A 25,010-nucleotide genomic window follows, 5' to 3' on the forward strand; every position below is an offset into this window, starting at 1 on the left:
GTCTATCTGCTCCAGGACATACTCCTCCCCTAGTTCACCCCTCTGATATGACAGCCTGTTCCTCCCCTCTCGTGATCCTGCCTCCTCCATCCCGAGCTGATAACATTGCCTCCTGTCCAGGAGAGAGAGCGAGACCCAGGCAGGGTGGGTTGGGAAGGACCAACCATGGAGGAAGCCCAGCCACACGACCCCCTCGGCATCTCAGGGGGATCAGAGACTTATGGAGTGCCCCAGACTTGGATGCTGAATCAAGGGCACAGCTGCAAGGAGTGTGAGTGGAAGGAGGTCCCAGGACGCAGCAGTAGGTGAGGGTCAGAGAGACAAGGAGGGACCGAACCAAAGAGGATGAGTGGCCCGGAGTCAGCTCTGTGGGTGACAGAAGGCGGCCTGCCCAGAGGTGAAGTGTCTTCCCACCGAGAAAGCAGCAGAGGGCTGAGGTCTTTCAGGTGCAGATGTGCCCCCATCCCTGTGGCCCCCAGTGCCCTCGAGTTCTGGAACACGGGCTCCCAGGTCCCTGGGCGGGTGCCAGGGTGGGGTGGGGGCAGGATTTGCAGTTCCTGGGCCCAGGAACTTCCCGCAGAATCCCTGAGTCTCCCTTGACACGACCCCTCAGCTCCTGGGTTCTCAGCCTGGGGACTGGCTGGCTGATGGATACTCCACCACCTCAGAGGTGTCCCAGGCGGGGTGGACACGACACACAGCGGGCCCTCGCTGTCCCCTTTGTCACTGTCCCCTTTGTCTGGGGCTATCACCAGAGGAGGGGGCGGGGTGAAGGGGAAGCAGAGAGCAGGATGCCCATGTGCTCAGGATCTGAGCTGTGTCCTGGGGGATGGTGCCCCCTGGGGGCCTCGTGGCCACAGCTCAGGGACACACAGCTCCCTGTGAGCAGGGAGGGGCCGTTTCACAGAAGAGACCCTCATTGCATCCCACTGGGGCACAAAGCAGCCCTGGGACCACGACTCAGCACACTCTTTCCAGACAAGACTTCGGCCCTGTGCCTCTGCAACAGACATTTAGGCTCCGTCCACAGTTACTTGAGAACTTCAGAGGGGCCCAGCACCTATGGAGGCCTGTGGACGCCCCAGACCCTGGGCCTTGTCCATCCCCGGGATCCTGACCCTGCAGGTCTGGGCAGGCCCGGAGAAGGTGCATCTTAGCCGGCTCCCAGGGGACGTTGCTGACCTGACTGGGTAGCCCAGTTCAGAGTCCCCCAGGAGTGGTCAGGGTAGAGTCACATTGAGCAGTCACGCACTTGTGTGGGCTGGGGGCTGGACTTGAGACTGGTTTCTGGGGGCCATGCTGATCAGGGAGGGGTCAAACTACCATGCCTGGGGATAGAGAAAAAAGTGGGTTTCCAGAAGCCCGGCCTCCATGAGTAGGTGGTGCCTGTGTGGGGAGAGGAGGGGCTTTGATCCTGCCATCCTGTCCCCTTCCTGCCCCTGGCACAGACAGTCTCAGAGCTGGTGTCTTCCTAACACTCAAAACTCATTCTCATATTTAGTCAACACCTAAGAAGTGAAATTTTTCTAATTACAGCTATTACAAGGAATTTTAGTGTGTAACTTTTTCCTATACACTTTTACTGAATTATAGTTGATTTAATCTTAGTGGTGGGACAGGACTGAGCAACTAACACACACACACAAAGGTGTACAGACATTGTTGATATTGTTGTTCAGTCGCTAAGTCATGTCCAACTCTGGAACCCCATGGAGTGCAACCAGCCAGGCTTACCTGTCCTTCACATTTGTTCAAACTCATGTCCAGTGAGTTGGTGATGCCATCCAATCATTTTATGCTCTGTCATCCCCTTCTTGTCCTGCCCTCAATCTTCCCCAGCACCAGGGTCTTTGCCAATGAGTCAGCTCTCCGCATCAAGTGGCCAAAATATTGGAGCATCAGCCTCAGCACCAGTCCTTCCAATGAATATTCAGGGTTGAATAAATAAGGATTGAACACAAAGGAACAAGCAAGTGGAGACCTTACCTCTGCAGATTCCGTGGACCTCACCTGTGGAATCAGAGGTGGGGGCGGGGCTGTCAAGGGATGGGCAGGACCAGCTGTGGGGCCTCCTTGGCCTCAGTCTGCTCCCCAGGCTGCATCTCCCCTCCTGGTCCCCAGACCCCCACGGGGCTAGAATCACCCTGGGATTTGGACTCTGGGTTCCTCTTGCTGTAGTCAGCCCTGGAAAGCAACATATTCTGCTGGGAAATGCATTTGTGAGTCTTTCTTTTTTTCCCCCCAAATCCTTGATGACGTATGCTGATGAGCAGTGAAATGGGTATGAGAGATGAAGAGGGACAACCTTCTAGGTATGAAGGAGTCACGAAGCTGAACCGTCCAGCATGGAAACACAGTCAGTAATGTTGTTAATACCTTTGTCGGATAACAGATGGTAACTAGAGTTATGGTGGGCATCACTTTATAACGTAGAGAAATATTGCATCACTGTAAGTTCTACACCTGGAACTAACAGTGTTGTATGTCAATTACACTGTAATTTCCTAAAAAAAGAACTGAGGTGTTTCTCTCCCAAGTCGTGCAATGGCTGCAGGTTCCTCTCAGGAGCTTCAGGTCCCCCGCTGGCCAGTCTGCCCCACACAGGTGCCCACTGCGGGTTCTGCAGGAGAAGTCTCAGGAGATTCACCCGGCAGTCAGGTAGGTACCCACCTGCTCCTGTGTGCTCACTGACACTTACCTGGTTGGCCCTGACCTGCCCTCCAGGGCTGTAGTGTCCACCACTATGCTCTGGAAAGTGCTTCTTTTTCGTTTGTTAATTCACTTCACCATCTCAGCCCGGCCTTATGCACAGATACACAGACAGACACACACACACAGCGGGAGCCTCCCCTGATTGGCATCTCCTGGTCGCCACACCTCACAGCCCTCTCTCCCACACTGAACTGAAGTTAATCAAGGTGGCCAACAACCCAGAGAGGTGACGGTGTGTTACCTCCGACGCTGGGCCACCGAGAGCGCCATGGCTTCCAACCTGGACTTTTGGACACTCTGTCTGGGGGAAGCCATCCACCTCACCCAGTACACAGCGGCTGTGCAGACAGACCCTCACAGGGGACAGCAGAGACCACCTGCCCACAGCCAATACCAGCCAGCAGCCACAAGGGCAAGCCACCTGGAGAGTGGGCTCCCCGGAGCCAGGCTCACTTTCAGACCAGGGCAGTGCCATGAGAGCTGAGAGTGACCCAGGAAAGGTGACACCAGGCAAACCACCCCAGACCCCTGACCCACAGATGCCACAGCGAAATAGATAAATTGCTTGAAGCACCAAGGGTAGAGTGATCAGTCACAAGGCATTAGATCATACATACCCCCTACTCTGTGCAAACACACACACGAGTACATACACACATGCCCAAATGCAGCTTTCTCTTCCCGCACCATCACTCTTGCATTTTCCTGCCTCAATTCAAAACCCAAAGTAAAACACAAATCTCCCAATCACCCAACTACCTCCCAGGTTGGATCGGGAGGGGTTAAAACTGTGTCTGAAGCCATGACGCTGTGCCTTCTGGAGCCCTGGGAGGGAGCTTTTCATGGAAATCCATGGACAGACATTCTCAATGCATCCTCAGGGCCTTGCAGAAACTCCCCACCTGAAGCAATGGAGGAGTGGGGCTTCCTGTTAGTTCCACACAAAGAGCTGTCAGTGGAAAGTAATTTGTGCCCAGAGCTCGGTAACATATGGTAACAGGTTCACATTCTCTTCCATTCATTGGGAACAGATTGTCCCTGCTGGTAAATGCACTGACCAAGCAGAAGATGCTACCCTACCAGTACCGCATCCATAGCGTTCGTGCCTGGAGAATGCACAAAAAGCAAGCAGGCTACAAAAGGGAAGTTGAGAGGTCAGATGTGTTATTTAAGTGTTTTACAAGTATCTTCACTTCTTGAAATTCATACAAGAGCTGCAGAGTGGCTAGCTGACCACTAGATAGGATTGCATTCTTTCTTTAGCATCTTGAGTTCAAATTTCCAGGGTTTGGATGCCACAATAAAGGTGCAATAAAATTTCTGGAAGAGATAAAAAGAATAATAACTCGTAAGCAAGAAAAATTCCAGAAAAAAGAAAACCAGAAGCTCCTATTTCAAGGTGTCAAGATTTGGCTTAAGGAGGGGCCAGTCATGCCCCTACAGGCCCCTGAACAGTTGACCTAATGGCTGAGGAGACAGCTTCGCAACTGAGATGAGTGCCACTTCAGTTCATGTCCCTGTGATATGAGGCCATCACAGTCAGGGCTCCATTTTCTCCAGGAGAGCAAGCGTTGGAGCCCAGGATGAATTAGCCTTGAGAAATCCTCCTGTCCAGCTCTGGACTTACCCCCCTGCCACCCCATGCAGACTTCCTGCAGCCCCTGGAGACCCCATGCTGCATGGAGGGCCCAGCGGGTCCTTCCCAGGGGACGCAGAACCACAAGAATAGTCGGGGTCCTACAGGCTTTGGAAAGGGGATCAGAATCTGGCCAGGTCCCACCAGGAAAAGCTTGCATCTGGGGAGCTGGGAGGAGACACAGGGCCTGCAGAAGGAGCGGTGCTCCCAGGTTCTGACCTGGGTGAAATCACTCTGTCCCTCTTCTTGCCGAAAATCTTGATTTAATCAGAATAAAAATATAAAGTGAGAAAACCTCTATTACATCAATGTGACACTCAGTAGAACTGAAGTTGTGTAAGATACAAAGACTAAGGGGTCAGGTTGAGGGGGACAAAGGACCAAGCAACCAGGAACCCAAACTGGCCATGGAGGAACTGAGTCCAGACTGGAGAGGCGTCCAGATTGCAGGGGATCGGGATGAGTTGAGCTGATTCCTGACAGTGTTGGGGAACATATTAGTTGTTCTAGTAGTTCAGTCTCTAATTTGTGCCGGACTCTTTGTGACCCCATGGACTGCAGCATCCCAGGCTTCCCTGTCCTTCACTATCTCCCAGAGCTTGCTCAGACTCGTGTCCATTGAGTCGGTGATGCCATCCAACCATCTCATCCTCTGTCGTCCCCTTCTCTTCCCGCCTTCAATCTTTCCCAGTGTCAGGGTCTTTTCCAATAAGTTGGCTCTTCACTTCAGGCAGTCAAAGTATTGGAGCTTCAGCTTCAGCATCAGTCCTTCCAATGAAAGTCAGAATTGATTTCCTTTAGGATGGACTGGTTGGATCTCCTTGCAGTCCAAGGGACTCTCAAGAGTCTTCTCCAGCACCACAGTTTGAAAGCATCAATTTTTTCAGCTTTCTTTATGGTCCAACTCTACTGGAGAAACCATAGCTTTGACTATATGGACCTTTGTCAGCAGAGTGATGTCTCTGCTTTTTAATACTCTGTCTAAGTTTGTCATCGCTTTTCTCGCAAGAAGAAAGCATCTTTTAATTTCATGGCTACAGTCTCTGTCTGCAGTGATACTGCTCTCAGATAACTGTACAGTTTCAGAAATCCTTAGTTATTATTAATTAAGTATTAAGTATTGATTAAGTATTAATCTTTACTTATTATTAAATAAAACTCTAAATTATGGAACAGTGTGCAGTGCAATTCCCTACTACACAAAAACACAAATATAAAATACAGAATAAACTAGGATATATAACAATAAGTTGATAGCAGTAAATTTTCCATAAGGGTAGTTATAGCTGATTTTGTTTTTTTCTTCTGTAGCTGATTTTCAGCTACTTAATACTTTGGAAAATTTTCAAATTTCCTACCTTCCATGAACCAGGCCTAAAATGACTTAAAATAATATCAGGTTTTAAAACTTTTCCCCAAGGAGATCAGATAGTTACCCTTTCTTCCTTTCTAAGACTCAGTAAAGAAAACAGATAAGTTCAAAACCTATAGGAGATCTGAAACGGGGAATCTCTAAGAGCTGCATGGGAAAGACTACCCAAAGGCTAATGAGTGATTTCAAGCAAGATAATTCAAGGTTGCTGAAGGCTGTCCCAGCACCTACCTTCTCCATTTGTGGATCCTCTTGTGCTAAGCAGTTTTCAGTTTTCCCTGAAATTTTCTTGCACTTTGTCCGCTCAATTTCGACTTCAAGAAGGTAATCCAAACTATCCGTGACCTGTCCGTGAATCATTTCAAGTTAGAGATCATAAAAGAATATGTGGTATCAGTTGTCATTTCTGACAAACAAACATGTCATTGACTGCTTAGGGCAAAGGACATCTCCCCACCTCCCTCCCTCCTATAGTTTCTTTTGACAGAGTTTTGGGGTAACGCAGAAGTGGTCCTTACCTTGTTCTGTCTGTTTCTCGATTTTTTTCATTATGATATTTAATTTTAAAGCAATGACAGCTCTCACTGAGATAAATCAAGAAAGCTATTTCCTAAAGACCATTTTCCTGGGAAAACTAATGGTTTGTTCACTGGAGCTTGGGAAAAAATCAATCAGTTTCAGTGAAATCCACTTAGAATATATTGCTTCTCTTTGGCAGTTTTAGTTATCTATGCCTTATTCCATGTCATACACCCTCCCACATCCCTGACTTTCCAGGCTTCTCCCCTCACCCCCCACCCGACACTGTCCAGAGCCCACCACAGCCCTGTACTCAAGAGGCCTCATGAAGAAACCCAGATGAGCAATGGTAAATGTCCACTCCCATGATTAAAGAATGAAAAGATGCTCGACCTTACTCTTCATTAGAGAAATCCAAATCAAAACTACAGTGAAGTATCCCGTCACACAGGTCAGAACAGCCATCATCAAAATATCTACAAACAATAGATGCTAGAAAGGGTGTGGAGAAAAGGGAACCCCGCTACACTATCGGTGAGGATGTAAGTTGGTACAACCACTATGGAGATTAGTATGGAGATTCCTTTAAAAAACTAAGCAGAGTTCCCGGAGGATCCAGCAATCCTACCCCCAGGCATATACCCTGAGAAAACCATCATTCAAAAAGACACATGTACCCCAGTGTTCCGTTGCAGCACTATGTACAATAGCCAGGACATAGAAACAACCTGAAAAGGTAAACAAAGTTTATAAGACATTGCTGCTGCTAAGTCACTTCAGTCGTGTCCGACTCTGTGTGACCCCATAGATGGCAGCCCACCAGGCTCCCCCGTCCCTGGGATTCTCCAGGCAAGAACGCTGGAGTGGGTTGCCATTTCCTTCTCCAATGCATGAAAGTGAAAAGTGAAAGTGAAGTTGCTCAGTCGTGTCCAACTCTTAGCGACCCCATGGACTGCAGCCCACCAGGCTCCTCCATCCATGGGATTTTCCAGGCAAGAGTAATGGAGTCGGGTGCCATTACCTTCTCCGTATAAGACATTAGGGAAAGAATATTTAAGAGAATGACCAGATTAGTTAGATTCTGTACCTGAGCGCAGAAGAATAAGAGATAATTCAGAAAATAGAGTAAACATTTTGGAAGTTCTGGAAAAGTCGCCTGGGCATTGAACAAAATGGGTGTAGGCAGAAATCTAAGCACGGTTTCATGAGTATAAAACATACTTTAAAATTTTCAGCTGTGCACTAAGTGTCTGAAAGGACACTTGCAGGGGTGCCCACCAGGATTGATGTCTGTGGGGATGTAAAGAAAGAAAAGAAAGTGGTCACTTTCATTTTTTTACCTCAACTACTTCCAAATACAACCCAAGCACATTTTTCAGGACTGGATATCAAGTTTTCCAGTGCTATTGGCATTTGGGGTTGTTGGCATTTGAATTTCTTGGCTGTGGGGGCTGTGCTATGCCTGAGGCATGATGACCCACATTCCTGGACCCCATTCCTCAAATCTCAGTAGCAGCCCCTTCAGTTGTGATGACCAGAAACATCTCAGGCTACGGCCAAAAATGCCCTGAAGAGCAAAATCTATGCCCAGTTGAGAATGAGTGTTTTGTATTTGAGTGCATTTCCAAGTGAAAATTACCAAAAAAACAGACTTCCTTAAATCATCCTCAACAACCACTGACCGACCCCCAGCCCCACCTTCGCCCCTGATTGCCCAGCAAAGGGAGGCACATGAGGATCCAGCTGTGGATTCAACTCCTCACTTCTGCCATGGCCAGGCCTCTCTGACTCCCCTGGCCTCCTGTGACACCGTGCCCTCCTGGCTGGCTGCACCGTTGTATCTTTGGCCCAGCCGGCATCATTCAGAAGCAGTAGCATCGGTGGATTAAGAATAGACAGCCTGGGTTTAAATCTTGGCTCTTCTCTTAGGAGCTGTGTGGCCCTGGGCAGGTTTCTAAACTTCTCTGTGCCTGTGTCCTCCTCTCTGAACTGGAGCTGGTAGCTATAGGCTTTTTCTTTAAGGGCCAGAGAGGAAATATTCCAGGCTTTGCAGCACAGACACAGTCCAGACGGCATTCAAAAAATATGCCTGGCAGTGTCCTAATAAAACTGTATTTATGGACATAAGTTTCAGTGTAATATGATTTTCAAATGTCACAAAATAGTCTCCTTTTGTTTCTTATATTTATTCATATCTCATGGGATGTACTAAGAAGGGCCATGGGCCAGATTTGGCTGCAGGCTGTGAGTGACAACTGCTGATAAATATCTTTGTAGTTTTAACTTAAGTCATTCAGTGGAATAGAGCAGTTTTCCATCTGTAGCACCTGTGGGTATTTTATTAAGTTTTATCTGAATTATCATCCAGTTTTTTTCTGTTCTCTTTTGTTTGGGGATGGTGTATTCTTCCTTACTCCTTTCTTCAATATGTTTTCAAGAGAATTTAAAACACCTCTCTCCTAGCCTCTTTTTTAACCTGTTTCCACTTGATTCTTTTGTATCCTTACCTGAATTCTAGAGCTGACAGTGAACTAAGAAATAAAATGGACATTCATGAAAAGAAATGATATGTAAGTCTTGAGATATGTGGGTCTTTGGTTTATTTTATTATTAAATGGTGGTTTAGTCACTAAGTTGTGTCTGACTCTTTGTGACCCTATGGACTGTAGTCCACACCAGGCTCCTCTGTCCATGGGGATTCTCCAGACAAGAATACTGGAGTGGGTTGCCATGCCCTCCTCCAGGCAATCTTCCCGACCTAGGGATGTAACCCTGGCCTGTTGCATTGCAGGAGAATTCTTTACTGACTGAGCTACCAGAGAAGCCCAAGAGATTAAATATCAGCCTATAAAGCAGAGCCATCTATTTCTATTTATATAAACAGAGAGTGCAGATTAAGAAAAATGGACTAGTCCCGGGAAAGGCAGGAACTTCATTAAGAACAGCTATTAAATCTGAGCCCCCAGGGCTGTGGGGTTTTAATTCAGCCACCCATGGGGGATGCACATCCTGGCCCAGGTGTTGCTTCCTAAAAACACAAAGCACACAACTGGGGCCTCAGAGAGAGCCAGAGGGAGCCAAGGGCCCACAGCCTGTGCAGATGGACAAGGCTTCAGGCGTCCCCACCTCCTGGGGGTCAGCACACTGAGTGAGACTTCTGCCCACGTAAGGAAGCAGGAAAGGGAGGCAGGGTGGCCGTGGCTGGAAGGTGGGTAGCACAGGTTGGAGGGAAGATAGGGTGAGTGGAGCAGAGGTGTGGGTCAGGCCAGCATCATCCACAACACATCACCTTCTGCCCCCTGTGACTACTGCTTCCTGCACCCCAACAACCCCACCTCGGGCTCCTACAGGGGCATCAGGACAGCATTCTTTCTCAGGAAACACAGTGCTGGTTTCTCTAAGACACAGTCCATATTCCAATTCCTCCAGCTGCCTAAGAGCATCCTTTATGGCATTATTTTATTGTTGTTTATTTACTTTGCTTCACCGGGTCTTGGCTGTGGCATGTGAAATCTAGTACGCTGACCAGAATATGAACCCAGGTTCCCTGCAGTGGGAGTACGGAGTCTTAGCCACTGGACCACCAGGGAAGTCCCTGGTATTATTTTAAATCCAAGAGACAACACAGAAACACATCTTGCCTTTATCATCATGCTTCCTAAATTTCCTTTCATGAGAACCATTTCCTGCTTTACCCCATCTTTCACAGCACTGATATTTAAATTTTTTATCAATTTTTTAATTGGAGTATAATTGCTTTGCAATGTTGTGTTAGGTTCTGCTGTACAACAGTATGCACAACAGCGTGAATTGGCTATATGTATACATATGTCCCCTCCCTCTTGGACCTCCCTCTGACGCCCCATCCCACCCCGCCGGGTCGTCACAGAGCACCGAGCTGAGCTCCCTGTGCTGTATGGCACCTTCCTGCTAGCTACCTATGTTACACATGGCAGTGTGTGTATACCAGTGCTCCTCTCTCAATTTGTCCCACCCACTCCTTCCCTCTCTCTGTCCACAAGTGCATTCTCGACGTCTGTGTCTCTATTCCTGCCCTGCAAACGGGTTTGTCGGTATTATTTTCCTTGAAATCTACAGCACTGGTATTTTGAAGTGGTCTTAGAGAATGCCCGTAATATGCTTGTGCGTGTGCTCAGCCAGTTCAGTTGTGTCCGACTCTTTGTGACCCCATGGACTGTAGTCCGCCAGGCTCCTCTGTCCATGGGGATTCTTCAGGCAAGAGTACTGGAGTGGGTTGCCACGCCCTCCTCCAGGGGATCTTCCTGACCCAGGGATTGAACCTGTGCCTCTTACGTCTCCCTCATTGGCAGAGGGGTTCTTTACCATGAACACCATCTGGGCAGCAGCACCCCGTAACATGGACTTGTCTAATATTCCCTCACTAACACCCTCACACATCTGGGGCAGGAACACGGAATATGAGTGATGCCATATCCTTGCAGGGATGTCACATCATAGGCACGTAGTGTCAGTTTGTCCAGCGTGTTCTGGTTGTAATTAATTAACAAGCAATCCTTGTAGCTATGGCCCCTTCCTCTTAATTCTCTCCATCTTGGGTGGCAGATTCATTGCTGATCTTTGCCTGAGTTTGTTATTACCATGGTGGTTGCAAAAGGTGATTTTCTAGTTTCATATTCTTTCATGTTTCTAAGTAGGCATTTTTCTGTAAAGAGGAATCTTCCCTTCTGCCCTGGTTTCTATTTACAATGAAAGCTGGGTGAGGAGTTTGTTTGCTTGTTCACTGTGCTATAGCGCATCCTCGTCAACACTCAGGTGGATGATATCTGCTCACACCGTCCCAAACGTGGCCCCTTCAAGAGCCCCTCTGTGCTCTTACCTATGTTTTCTGATGTGACTATAACTACTTTTAAGTTATTTGAATGGATATATTATGTTTTACCCCAGAATTATAAAAGAGAAAACTTAATTAGCTTTCTTCCCCAAACCCCTAAATTAAAGTTTATAAATTTTGGCTCCAGGTATCTCTCAGCTGCTCTCAGCTGACAACGGCCCTCCCACAAAGGTAGGGCACGGGGACAAAGGATGGGGAGCGAGAGCCACTAACCTGCTCCTGGGACCTCAGAATGTTCATCACCTCGTAGACATACGTGTCCTTGCTGGCCTTGTTGTACTCGCTCATGGCGAACCATAGTGCCTGCTGTACATACACGTAGGAAGCTGGGATGTCTTGGAATTCCCTCGTCACCTTCTTCGAACCCCAGGCTTGGACACCTCTGGACGCGAGGGCCGCCATGGTCATCCAGAGCAGCAGGCCAGGGCAGATCCTGGCCATGGCTCCTCAACCGGGGATTCAGGCCGAGTCCCTCCTGTCCTGCCGAGGCTTAGCGGGCCCTGCTGCCTCCACACCGGCCCCTCCCAGGGCTGCTGCAGGTGGAAAGTAGAGAACAACTGTTAACATCATCTGCCCAAAAAGAAGCCGCCTGCGAGACGTGAAATTCAGTCCAGTTGCCTACCTCGAATGCTTCCTTTTTGGAAGGACAGACACCTCCGTGTACACACACACACCCACACCCCTGATCTTCCTGATGGCTGCCTAGGATCTGTTTGTGCTGGGACCTGTCTGCTGAGTGGGGGTGATTCTCTCCAGCCCGTGGAAGGCCCTGCACATGCTGTGTCCCCATCTCTCCAAGCCCCGTGGAGATGCCCTTTACACTCAGGAGGCAAGAGTCCCGGGACTGAGCGTCTGCTTTAGCCCAGGGCTGTCCAGCTCGGTCTCACCCACACGTACGAGGGATGGCACACCACTTGAGAAGCGCCTTTGCTTTAGAGGAAGATCTCTGGCCAACAAGGACCTGCAGGATGTAGCTCTCGAGGCCGAAGCAGCGGTTCGGGTGTCGGGGGCAGACCAGGAGCTAGCAGCCTGAGCCAAAGCTGGATCCATGGGGTGCGTTTGCCCAGAGAAGTAAGGACAGAGTGTCCGGGCTGAACAGAGGATGTGGTGTCTAAACCAAGAGACTCCTGGGGCCTAGATACAGACCCCCAGAAGCAAATACTCCCAGGGTCTTAGTTCAGCTACCCATTTGGGGTCGCCACGTGCCCTCTGCTAGGAATCACCAATCAAACCTGAGCCTCTCCGAGACTGACCTGTGGGGAGGCTGACGCACACAGACACTGGTTTCTCTTGCTCACCCTCCTGGCCGGTGGTAACCTATCCCTTCCTGCCCTGCCTCTGCTCCACAGCAGCTTCAATGTGACACACGAGGGGCAGGAGTGACTCTCTCCTGCTCCATGTGCCTGGGCACACGGGGCAGCTGCCCAGGGCCATCTCCTGCCCACCAGGGCTACACCCAGACCCACCTGAGCACCAAGGCCCTTTCCACAATGCTGTGGCTGAGCCCTGAGCTGGCTGCTGGCCTCAGGCAGCCTCTCTCCCTCCCCAGGACTTGAGCACGGTGGCTCCCGCCTGTGGCCAGCTCGTTTCTGGCACACTCAGTTCACAGCCATGTGCCTGCTCGGGGCGTCTGTCGGGGCCAAGGTCGGGTACTTCTGCCCCCAGCTGCCCTCCCTGCCAGTGGTCACCTCTGTGGCCCCTTTGTGACCTAAGCCCTGCCCCACTGATGCGGCCCAAGTGACCAGCCCCTCTGACGAGGGACCCTCTGCCTTCAAGCCCATAGACTTACTGGGGAGCCCACAGCATCTGCTGCCAGCACTGAGTTCCCATTCTGTCCCACGCCTCTGGACTTTCTAAATCTCTGCACTTTGGATGGGTAGCTGGAAGTGAAGCCACCTCCAGAGAGTCTCTGTCGGGGACCCACTGTGGGACCCCTTGGTCTTAGAGGCAGGAGGAGGCGCCAAACAGCCAAGTTCAGGGGACCTGAACCAGGAGGGGAGCCCAGGGCTGGTGCCAAGGACATGAAGCCGAAGACTGGTGATGGCCACAGGTGTGTGACCCTCCATGGGATGGACAGATGGCAGCCATCTCTCTACATCTCTAGGCTTGTCCCGGACGGTCTCCCTTGGTCCAGTTTCCTCCCCTGTGTATGCTTCTCGTCCTGAGTCAGGCTCCCCTGACAGTCACGACTCCGTCTCGCTCTGCACAGAGCTCTGGTTCAGCTGTGGTGAGGGACTTCCACGAACTCAGACATTGGGAAATCACTGTTCCTCTTTCCAGGATAACATACAGCCCAAGGAGGATCATACCTGAGACCTGAAAGATGAGATCCAGACAGGGCATGTGAGACCTGAAAGTTACCCGCTGAAGGGTCAGATGTCTGAGACGGAATCTTGGGCCGGAATTCAGGAGCCCTTTCTAAGCTCATCTCACGTGCTGGCAAAGTAATGCTCAAAATTCTCCAAGCCAGGCTTCAACAGTAAGTGAACAGTGCATTTCTAGATGTTCAAGCTGGAACCAGAGATCAAATTGCCAACATCCACTGGATCATCGAAAAAGCAAGAGAGCGCCAGAAAAACGCCTACTTCTGTTTTATTGATTATACCAAAGCCTCTGACTGTGTGTATCACAACAAACTGTAGTAAATTCTGAAAAAGATGGGAATACCAGACCACCTGACCTGCCTCCTGAGAAATCTGTATGCAGGTCAAGAAGCAAAAGTTAGAACTGGATGTGGAACAACAGACTGGTTCCAAATCAGGAAAGGAGTACATCAAGGCTGCATATTGTCACCTTGCTTATTTAACTTACATGCAGAGTATGTATAACTTATATGCAGAAACAGTGACAGACTTAATTTGGGGGGCTCCAAAATCACTGCAGATAGTGACTGCAGCCATGAAATTAAAAGACGTTTGCTCCTTGGAAGAAAAGCTATGACCAAACTAGACAGTATATTAAAAAGCACAGACATTACTTTGCCAACAAAGGTCCGTCTAGTCAAAGCTATGGCTTTTCCAGTAGTCATGTATGAATGTGAGAGTTGGACTAAAAAGAAAGCTGAGCACCGAAGAACTGATGCTTTTGAACTGTGGAGTTGGAGACAACTCTTGAGAGTCCCTTGGACTGCAAGGAGATCCAACCAGTCCATCCTAAAGGAAATCAGTGCTGAATATTCATTGGAAGGACTGATGCTGAAGCTGAAACTCCAATACTTTGGCCACCTAATGCAAAGAACTAACTCATCTGAAAAGACCCTGATGCTGGGAAAGATTGAGGGCAGGAGAAGAAGGGGACGACAGAGGATGAGATGGTTGAATGGCATCATCGACTCGATGGACATGAATCTGAGTAAGTTCCAGAAGTTGGTGAAGGACAGGGAAGCCTGGGGTGCTGCAATCCATGGGGTCTCAAAGAGTCAGACACGACTGAGCGACTGAACGGAACTGAACTTCTAAGGTCGTAGGAAACACAGAAGCCAGATGGAGAACAATCAACTGGCCCACACATTTTGTACAAAACACGCTCACACATGCACGCACAGCACGTGCTCGCACACATTCCTGGGCACAAAGTCACCAGGTGAATGGGAGCACAATGAATCATTTGGAAGATAATTGGCAAAGGGCTAAGTTCTCTTTCATGGGAAAAGCTCTTTCAAAATGCAAAGCACAAAGACAATTTCCTCAGTTGTCTTACCTCAGTGATTTGAGCAGATGGTATGGTCCGAAAGGAGTCCATTTCCCCAACTTGACCATACGAATTGTTTGAGAACAGTGGCCTGGGCTGAAGTCTCTCTCCAGATGCCCTGGTTGATCCGTCTTCCCCTGGCATCTTGCTCAGCAAGGGGCAGAGGGAGCCCATACTCCCTGGGAACCTGCTGGAGCCCACCCAGGGGGTCTTGTGAAAGTCAAAGGGCAGGGGTTTGAGGTGCTGATGCTCTGATGCATGTGAACACACAGGACTGAGTTCTAGGCTGGTCCTTGGGCCTCCAGTGACAGAGAGGGGAGGGGTTTGGCTCCTCTCAGCATGGCCCCCCTCCCCCTCCCTCGCACCCCTGCACAGGACTCACTCATCTGCTTTGGGGTCAGCGGCCATGGCAGATAGTGATTGTTGCAGAAGCTATTGCCGAGTGTGAAGCATCTCATTCTGCCCCGATTGTGGGAATCAGGATTCTTGGGCCACCCGCTGCTGCTCCTCATCCTCGTTGCCTCAGGTGTTGCAGCCAGTGGGCAGCTAGGAGGCAGGTGGCTCACTGCTCGGGGGCAATGTGGTTTGTTAAGCAACTTTTTATTGTTGCTGTTCAGTTGCTTGGTCATGTCTGACTCTTGTGATCCCATGGACTGTAGCCGCCAAGCGCCTCTATCCATGGGATTCTCCAGGCAAGAATACTAGAGTGGGTAGCCATTCCCTTCTCCAGGTGATCATCCCAACCCAAGGATTGAACCCATGTCTCCTGCATTGCCAGGCAGATTCTTTACCACTGAGCCATCAGGGATGCCCTTAAACAACTTTACAAAAATATAATTCTTACAGCATACGATCCAACCATTTAAGTGAGTGATTCAATGGCTTTTTTGGTGTCTTCAAGACTTTTACATCCAAAACAGTAGATCAGCTTTCCCAGAAAGCCTCAACCAGTACCCACCAGGTTCCCCACCTCCTTCAACCCTAGGCAACCTCTCATCTACTTTATAGATTTATCTCTTATGGCATCTCCTTTAAATGGATTCATACTCTGCATAGTCTTGTAGTGCATGGTTTCATCTTAGCGTGTTTTCAAGTTTCATCCTTGTTATAGCATGAATTGCCACTTCATTCCTTTTCATCACTGATATATTAAAAAGCAGAAACATTACTTTGCCAACAAAGGTCCGTCTAGTCAAGCCTATGGTTTTTCCCTTGGTCATGTATGGATGTGAGAATTGGACTGTGAAGAAAACTGATCGCCGAAGAATTGATGCTTTTGAACTGTGGTGTTGGAGAAGACTCTTGAGAGTCCCTTGTACCGCAAGGAGATCCAACCAGTCCATTCTAGGGGAGATCGATCCTGGGTGTTCATTGGAGGGACTGATGCTGAAGCTGAAACTGCAATACTTTGGCCACCTCATGCGACGAGTTGACTCACTGGAAAAGACTCTGATGCTGGGAAAGGTTGGGGGCGGGAGGAGAAGGGGACGACCAAGAATGAGATGGCTGGATGGCATCACTGACTCTGTGGACATGAGTTTGAGTGAACTCCGGGAGTTGGTGATGGACAGGGTGGCCTGGCGTGCTGTGATTCATGGGGTCGCGGAGAGTCGGACACGACTGAGTGACTGAACTGAACTGAACCTTTCCCTGCATATGTGTGTACTGTGTTATATTTATCCATTCACCAATGACTGGACATGGAGGTTGTGTCTACTTCTTGGCTATTATGACTAGTATTGCTCCAAATATCCTTACTCGGGCTTTTGTGTGGATGTATATTTTTATTTCTCTCGGGTATACACTGAGTTACCTGAACTCTATATTTAACTTTTTGAGAACCTACTGGATGATTTCCCAAAATGGCTACACCATTTTGCATTCCTATGGGCAGTGTCTGGGGGTTCCAATTTTACTACATCTATGCCAGCACTGGTTACGACCTCTGATTTTTATGATCACCATTTTAGAGTCCCTTAGACTGCTGGAAAAGACTCTGATGCTGGGAAAGGTTGGGGGCAGGAGGAGAAGGGGACGACGGAGAATGAGATGGCTGGATGGCATCACCGACTCTGTGGACATGAGTTTGAGTGTACTCCGGGAGTTGGTGATGGACAGGGAGGCCTGGCGTGTTGTAATTCATGGGGTCGCGGAGAGTCGGACACGACTGAGCGACTGAACTGAACTGAACTGAGACTGCAAGGAGATCAAACCAGTCCATCCTAAAGGAGATCAGTCCTGGGTGTTCATTGGAAGGACTGATGTGTGAAACTCCACTACTTTAGCCACTGATGCCATTGGACTCATTGGAAAAGACCCTGATGCTGGGAAAGATTGAGGGCAGGAGGAGAAGGGGATGACAGAGGATGAAATGGCTGGATGGCATCACCAACTCAATGGACATGGGTTTGGGTAGACTCCGGGAGTTGTTGATGGACAGGGGGGCCTGGCGTGCTGCCGTTCATGGGGTCGCAAAGAGTCAGACGTGACTGAGCAACTGAACTAAACTGAAGTTTTAGTGGGCATGAAGGGAGACGAGTGGTAAGAACTTGACAAGTATAATGTAGAACATTTTAATTCTCATCATATCAAGGAGTTTGGGGAAGTAATCTTTAAAAAGACAATAATAGGAAACTTGGAGAAAAGTCATCAACACAGAAAAAAAATGAATATCTGTAAAACATACGTGAAAACATGCTTAGCATCGTCAAGAGAAATTCAAATTAACCCAGATCAATGAAGTTTCACCATTCCCCTCCTCTTTGGAAAAAGGTTGAACACAATGACAGTGTCTAGTTGATAAGCCACCTTCATCAGCATTGTTACATGGGGACCCAACAGTCTTTGTTCACAGTGGTTTAGCCATCTCTGTCAAACATTTAAAAGTTACACAGTCCTCAACACATCTGAATCCAGGAATTTGTCCCACAGAAATTTTTGTCTATGTTCACAATAGAGCATGGGCGCCCTGGTTTTTCTTGGCTGGAATAGAGCAGTTATTACCTAAATTCTTCTGCTTGGATAGACTGCCCCTATCCTGGACTTTTGGCTGTAAAGAGCAGGCTTGGGTTGGAATGAGAAAAAACACAACTGTTTACAAAACAGCATCTTCACCAGCGTTGTCAGCACAGACCATTTTCAAGGTCCTAGGCTGGGCTTGGGGCTTCCCAGGTGGCACTAGTGGTAAAGAACTCACCTGACAATGCAGGAGACATAAGAGACCCGGGTGCGATCCCTGGGTTGGGAAGATTCCCTGGAGGAGGTCATGGCAACCCATTCTAGCATTCTTGCCTGGAGAATCCCATGGGCTGCAGTCCATAGGATCGAAAAAAGTTGGACATGACTAAAACGACTTAGCACAGCACAGCACACGCTGGGCTTGGGCGGAGGGGAGGGACGCCCGGTGGGTCCTTGGTGAGGAGGGAGCTTCACAACCTGCATCAGAGGCTGTGTTTCTGGGGCTCACACTGACACCGGTCCCAGTCTGAGGCCTGCGGGCCAGGGGAGGCTGGAGGGTTCAGCCGAGGGCCTCAGCCCATCTCACTCTATGTTTCCAACCATCAGCACCTTCTCCACTTTTTCCTGTGGATGATTGAGTCTTTCCCACTCTTGTATAAACCTGGGAGATCCTCTCCCTCCTGGATCAATGTGGGTGAGCTCTCCTAAGCAGGATCTCTGGACCCACTTGGGCTATAGGGCCAAAGAGCATTACTGAAATAAGTTGTTTGGTGGTTTAGTCTTCCTTTCTCTAGGCCTCTGACCCTCCACTCTGAACCACTCCCCCCAAAGTTCTCCACCATCCACCTAAAGCCATTGGCCACCTGCAGGACTGAGGATCTGCTCGGAGGTGGGGAGGGTGAGCTCTTGGCCAGACAGAGGTCACCATGAAAGGCTCTGCTGCTGAGCCCCAAACTCCAAACTCAGCCTCAAAAGCAAAGAACCTGGAAGGAAAAAGGCAGAGTCACCTTCCTCCCTAGTCACATTTGCTGGCTGCTTGCCAAGGCAGAGGCTGAGTGAGACACACAGGAGATACCGCCCAGAGCCGGACAGTTCAGTTCAGTTCAGTCGCTCAGTCGTGTCCAACTCTTTGCGACCCCATGAACTGCAGCATGCCAGGCCTCCCTGTCCATCACCAACTCCTGGAGCCCACCCAAACTCATGTCCATTGAGCCGGTGATGCCATCCAGCCATCTCATCCTCTGTCATCCCCTTCTCCTTCTGCTCTCAATCTTTCCCAGCATCAGAGTCTTTTCAAATGAGTTGGCTCTTCGCATCAGGTGGCCAAAGTATTGGAGTTTCAGCGTCAACATCAGACCTTCCAATGAACACCCAGGACTTATCTCCTTTAGAATGGACTGGTTGGATCTCCTTGCAGTCCAAGGGACTCTCAAGAGTCTTCTCCAACACCACAGTTCAAAAGCATCAATTCTTCGGTGCTCAGCTTTCTTTATAGTCCAACTCTCACATCCTTATATGACTACTGGAAAAACAATAGCCTTGTCTAGATGGACCTTTTTTGAAAAAGTAATGTCTCTGCTTTTTAATATGCTATCTAGGTTGGTCATAACTTTCCTTCCAAGGAGATAGCGTCTTTTAATTTCATGTCTGCAGTCACCATCTGCAGTGATTTTGGAGCCCAAAAAAACAAAGTCAGCCAATGTTTCCACTGTTTCCCCATCTATTTGCCATGAAGTGATGGGATTGAATGCCATGATCTTAGTTTCCTGAATGTTGAGCTTTAAGCCAACTTTTTCACTCTCCTCGTTCACTTTCATCAAGAGGCTCTTTATTTCTTCACTTTCTTCCATCTGAGGTTACTGATATTTCTCCCAGCAATCTTGATTCCAACTTGTGCCTCATCCAGCCCAGCATTTCTCATGATATACTCTGCATATAAGTTCATAAGCAGGGTGACAATATGCAGTATGCCACACAAAAGCTTTGGCATAGTCAATAAAGCAGAAGTAGTTGTTTTTCTGGAACTCTCTTGCTTTTCAATGATCCAGCGGATGTTGGCAACTTGATCTCTGGTTCCTCTGCATTTTCTAAAACCAGCTTGAACATCTGGAAGCTCATGGTTCACGTATTGCTGAAGCCTGGCTTGGAGAATTTTGAGCATGACTTTACTAGCGTGTGAGATGAGTGCAATTGTGCGGTAGTTTGAGCATTCTTTGGCATTGCCTTTCTTCGGGATTGGAATGAAGAATGACCTTTTCCAGTCCTGTGGCCACTGCTGAGTGTTCCAAATTTGATGGCATGTTGAGTGCAGCACTTTCACAGCATCATCTTTCAAGATTTGAAATAGCTCAACTGGAATTCCGTCACCTCCACTAGCTTTATTCATAGTGATGCTTTCTAAGGCCCACTTGACTTCTCATTCCAGGATGTCGGCTCTAGGTCAGTGATCACACCATCGTGATTATCTGGGTCGTGAAGATTCTTTTTGTACAGTTCTTCTGTGTATTCTTGCCACCTCTTCTTAATATCTTCTGCTTCTGTTAGGTCGGACACCTGGCTCCAGTCCTAGTTTGGGAAGGTTGCCCACTGCCCTTGACCGGGCTGTCATACATAATTCCAGCTTGGTTCGTCTCATTCAGTGGCTCTTCTTTTCAGCAATGTCTTTTGTTTAGTCCTGCTCCAAGGGTGGCCTGATTGGGCAAGATCCTACAGAAATCACCCTCATTTTATCACAAATCTCCTTTTGTCTGAAGGGAGGATGGGGTCCAGCCCCCGGCACTTTGGAGCAGTCCTCTGCTCTGGAGCCTCGCCCTGGCCCTGGGCCTCTCTCGTGGGTGAAGTTTGCTGTGACACTGAGAGGGTGAGGCTAAGTCCTCCACACAGCAAGTTCTCCATCTTGGCAGTGGGCACAGTCGCACCTTCTTGTTTTTTGCACAGACAAGCTGAAGGGGAGACAGTGATCACAGAAGGGCTTTCTCTGCATTTCTCTGTGGGGGCTGGGTGAGGTTCTGAGACAGGGTAGGGGCTGGGTGAGGTTCTGAGACAGGGTTCTGGAAGCAGGGCCCTGGGCATGTGTACACCTTGGGCTGAGTCCACCAAGTCAGACGGTTCAGGGGGCTGTCTTCACAGTATCCATGGTGGGGTACCACGTGGGGCAGGAGACCAGGTCATTGCCACTGACAATTCTTTTCCTAAGATCGGTCCCCAGAGTCACATTCCACAGTTCGCGGGGGTGGAAGGCTGCATGCTGCAGGCGCCTGGTGTCCAGATAAGAGTGGGGGGCTCCTCGACCCAAGCCCTCCCACCCTCTATTCCCAGGACTCTCTGTTCTTTGGGGAAGTGCCTTGCAGTCTGTTTTGTCCCTGGCCTACTTGGAAGTGGAAACAGTCAATCTGTTTGTCAGCTCAAGAACAAAGGTGACCTTAGAAATAACGCTTTTCAACTGTGGATGGGATGCGGTTGACAGTAAGAAGTGGGAGGGACCTGCAGAGATAGGGCTCAGGCCTCTGTTGCCCGCTGTCCCCAAGGCCACCGTCCAGCCCAGCCTCAGCAGAGACCCGCCGATCCAAGTGTCCCAGCCCTGATAGCTGAGCCAGAACGGTCAGGCTCCCTGACCGGGATGTGCAGAGCAGCTGACCCAGCACATCCCTTGTTTCCATGGACCCACTCACAGAGGTGGGAGTGCGGTCCTCCAAGGTGAAGGCAAGCAGCCCCAGGACCCAGTTATACAGGAAGGACTGAACTAGATAGACGGTGACAGTGTTGGGATAAGAACTTCATCTTCCAAGCTGGCCTGTGGCTATACCCCGGCCCCCTACAGGGGCCAGCAGCCCCCTGGCTCAGGGGCGCTGGTGTCTGGGAGGTGGTCACACAGCCGACCCTGCTCCTGACTTCACTCCCCTGGCTGGGGGACTCTGTGGACCAGCCAGCACTACAGATTCGTTTACTTGTGCTCAGACACATTTATGTCCAAGAATGGAGGCCATTAGCTTGGACTGGACCCCAGGCAGTCAGGCTCTGTTCGTAGGGTCAGTAAAACACTGTGGGGAGAGGGCCTACCCTATCCAGGCCTGACCACGAGCTCCAGGTGCCCACTTCTCCTGGGCACCCCCCCACCTCTGTTTGCTGTGGCTTCCTGAGATTCCATCCTTTCCCGTCAAAGGCTGGACCCGTGTGCGGCAAGGAGCAGGGAGGTGGCCCATCATGGGGGTCGGTCCCACCGAGGGTGGGGACATGGTGTGTGAGTGCTGAAAGCTGGGGGCGGGAGCAGCCCAGAGTGGGCATGCTGCCTGTGTGGCCAGGCCATGGATAGGGAATAACAGGAGGGAAGTTTTAAAAATGCCCTGGGCACTGTAGACAAAGTGGGCGCACAAGGGCATTCCGGTCCCCACTGGCATCATCACTGGGCTGTTGAGGGACCATCCAGGCCCTTCGAGTCACCTCTCCTTCCCCTCTGGTCAGTCCACAGGAGAAGACGGCTCCTTGGGGAGGAGTTGAAGAGCCTCTGACTGGCCCTGGGTGACGTCGATGACTGCGTTGACCTGGCCCCACACGTCCAGGAGAAGCCTGGTGATGGGGACGGAGACTGTGGGAGGAGGCGAGTGTCCCGCCTGGTCTATTTCATGATGACTCTCATGGGCTGGCCCTGGCTGAGACCGCAGATACCAGAAGGCAGACGGTGCAGTGGTCTGCCTCTGTCCAGGGTCGTCAGGGAATCCGGGCACCCCCATGGTGGACCTGAGGGGGGTGGGCTTCACCAAGGAAAGCAGCCAGGTGGGCCAGGGTCCCTCGGTCACAGAAGGGCCATCTCACCCTCTGGGCCTCCCCTCTGGATGCGGCACCCTCCTCCTGCTTGCCTCTCCTCTGCCCTGGCCGTGTCCATCCATATCAAAAGAAGACCCAAATCTTTATCCCATAAGACAAAATCGCCTTGTATTTCGATCCCGGGGTTGGAGTGAAGCCCTTTTGTATTTGCCAGCCTGGGTCCATCCCAGAGCTTTCATGTGACCATCCTGCCCAGCCCCCTGCACAGGGTGGACGGTGGTGGCCGCTCCACAAACTTCCGGTGTCTGGGTCTTGATCCTTTGTCTCTAACTCCTTTGGAGACTCTAGAAATGCACCCACTGAGTCTACACGTATCAACCACGTAGAAAGGGGGACTCTCCCAAGACATATATGGAAGCTGAGTCTGTGTACCCACATGGCTTCCCAGTCCAGCAGGACTCAGGAGCCAGGCAGTCCCCACGCCAGCCCGGCTCAAGGCAAGCAGACCTGCAGTGTGTCGGGGTAAAGGTGCCACAGGGCACACGGCAGAGCTGGTGCGGTGCTTGTGTCTCTGAGACCAGCACTGCGCCGAATTCTCCCCACAGCCCCTCTGGCCCTTTCCCAGGCTGGAGGCCCTGCACCCCCTGCCATACAGCCCAAGTGGTCCCTGGGGTGCCTGCAGGTCCTGAGAGCTCTGCCTCCTTTCCCCTGGCCCCACCCAGGACTGGACTGGATGGATTCCTTGTTCGCACTTAGATTGGCCATGACTGGTCACTGGGTGGAAAGACCTCAACCCGCTCTGAGCCCTGAACCGGTCTTGAGAATGGGCAGCCTACGAGTCCACCTGGGTTGCCTGGTTGGGCCCCGTTTCCTTCGTCTCCATGACTTCCTGGGACCCCCATGCTCCGGGGTCTCAGAACAAAGTCCAGGACGCAGGGGGGCTTCAGCAGGATGAAGTGGAGGCTGCAGGTCAGATCTTGGGGGCTCTTTCCCTCCCCTCCCCCTCAGGGGAAGTAACTACGTGTGTGTGTGTGTGTGAGAGAGAGAGAGAAACTCCAGTAACATCTTAGCAGAAATGACATGAAACCCAGCAAGGAAAAGAGAGGCCTTCTTGGCATCATTTTTCATGTGAAGAGAGAGAAAAAGAAGAGCCTTGGAGAGGCAGGTTGGAAAGAGGTGAAGTTAGGTTAAATTTTCTTGTTAGTTAACACACACTTAGAAATAGGCCTGTATGAGTCAGCTCTCAGCAAGGCACACCTGTAGCACCCCCGTGGTGGTTGCCCTGCCCTGGAATGTCTGGCTGGCCCCATGCTGTCCCCAGGCCTGGGGTGAACACCAGATTCCCGTGGTTCCCACCCAACAAGCCTGAAGGAAGGACCATCCCAAGGGGCTGATCCCCAAAGGTCCTTCCTAGGGCGCCCATGTGTGCCTCTGGAGCCGGAGGGGACAGGCAGGCAGCTGTGGGCTGACCTGGGCACCCGGGCTGGGTGGGGGATCTGCTGCTCCCCTGGGGAGCGTCCCATTGGGGTGTCAGGGAGCATTTTTAGATGGAGCCCCCTGGCTGGCAGGAAAGAGTAGTTTTCAATCAGGGTATGAGTATTAGGTTGATGTAGAGCCTGTTTCGGATCTAAATCCTGGGCCCTTAGTTGGGGGAGGTTCCTGGTGGGGAAGGGGGCAGAGCAGGGGCTGTGTCGGAGGAAAGTGGGGGGCTCAGGGCTGGGCCTGGAAGACAGACTGTGGGGACTGACGGGGGTTGAGGGAAGGGACAGTGGAAGGAGAGGCAAGGGCTCTGCCAGGTGAGTGCCCGGTGTTGCCCTGGGTAGCGACGGTCACAACCGAGACCTCCATGTTCCTGCTTGAGACCTCAGTTCAGAGGAACCAGAGACGAAAGCAATGGCCTTGGGGTCTCTTGGCCTTCTTCTATCGGGGCAGCAACGCTGCTTCCCCATCTCCCACCAGACCCTGAGTAGAAACCCTGACCTTTAGAAACACAGTTGTCATCCGGAATTGTACCCAAAGCAATTATATATATATATATATAACCTTCCATCTTAACCATTTTCAAACGGACATTTAGTAGCACTGAGGATATTCACGTTGCTGTGCCCCTGATCTCCACAAGGTTTTCACCCTGCGAAACTAAAAAGTGTATCCATTAGAGACCCCTCCCTCAGACACACCTAGTTATTGATTCATCACTGGGCTGGGTCTTCACTGCTACGCAGGCTTTTTCTAGCTGAGGCAAGCCAGGGCTACTTTCGAGCTGCTGTGCACGGCCTTCGCACGGTGGTGACTTCTCTTATGGCGGAGCACGGGCGCTGGGGCGTGGAGCCTCTGTAGTTGCATCACATGGACGTGGTAGTTGTAGCTCCCAGGCTCAGGAGCGCAGGCTCAACAGCTGTGGTGCGCAAGCTTAGCTGCTCCATGGCAGGTGGGATCTTCCCAGGTCAGGGATCAAACCTGTGTCTCCTGCATTGGCAGGTGGA

The 25,010-nt window shown here is 50.5% G+C and overlaps 1 protein-coding gene across 1 annotated transcript; it reads right to left on the minus strand.

Annotated features, from left to right (window-relative positions):
• Nucleotides 1-3,948: 3,948 nt before the first annotated feature.
• LOC148775430 (cystatin-13-like) lies at nt 3,949-11,553 on the minus strand. Its single transcript, XM_088844412.1, has 3 exons — nt 11,326-11,553; nt 5,952-6,065; nt 3,949-4,032 (listed from the first exon to the last, which is right to left on the minus strand). Exons 1-3 carry the CDS (start codon nt 11,551-11,553, stop codon nt 3,949-3,951), a joined length of 426 nt encoding a protein of 141 aa, XP_088700538.1.
• Between the last annotated feature and the right edge of the window lie 13,457 nt (nt 11,554-25,010).

The sequence above is a fragment of the Moschus berezovskii genome, chromosome 15 (genome assembly GCF_049115385.1).
Source record: "Moschus berezovskii isolate FMDL1 chromosome 15, NW_MosBer_1.0, whole genome shotgun sequence".
Classification (NCBI taxonomy): Eukaryota; Metazoa; Chordata; class Mammalia; order Artiodactyla; family Moschidae; genus Moschus; species Moschus berezovskii.

Excerpts from the sequence above, each read along its gene's own strand:
- LOC148775430 (XM_088844412.1), bottom strand. The coding sequence starts at position 11,553 with ATGGCCAGGATCTGCCCTGGCCTGCTGCTCTGGATGACCATGGCGGCC. Across the intron at positions 6,066-11,325 it reads TTCTGAGGTCCCAGGAGCAG|GTCACGGATAGTTTGGATTA; the intron begins GTTAGTGGCTCT and ends ATTCACGGACAG. Across the intron at positions 4,033-5,951 it reads AGGATCCACAAATGGAGAAG|AAATTTTATTGCACCTTTAT; the intron begins GTAGGTGCTGGG and ends TATCTCTTCCAG.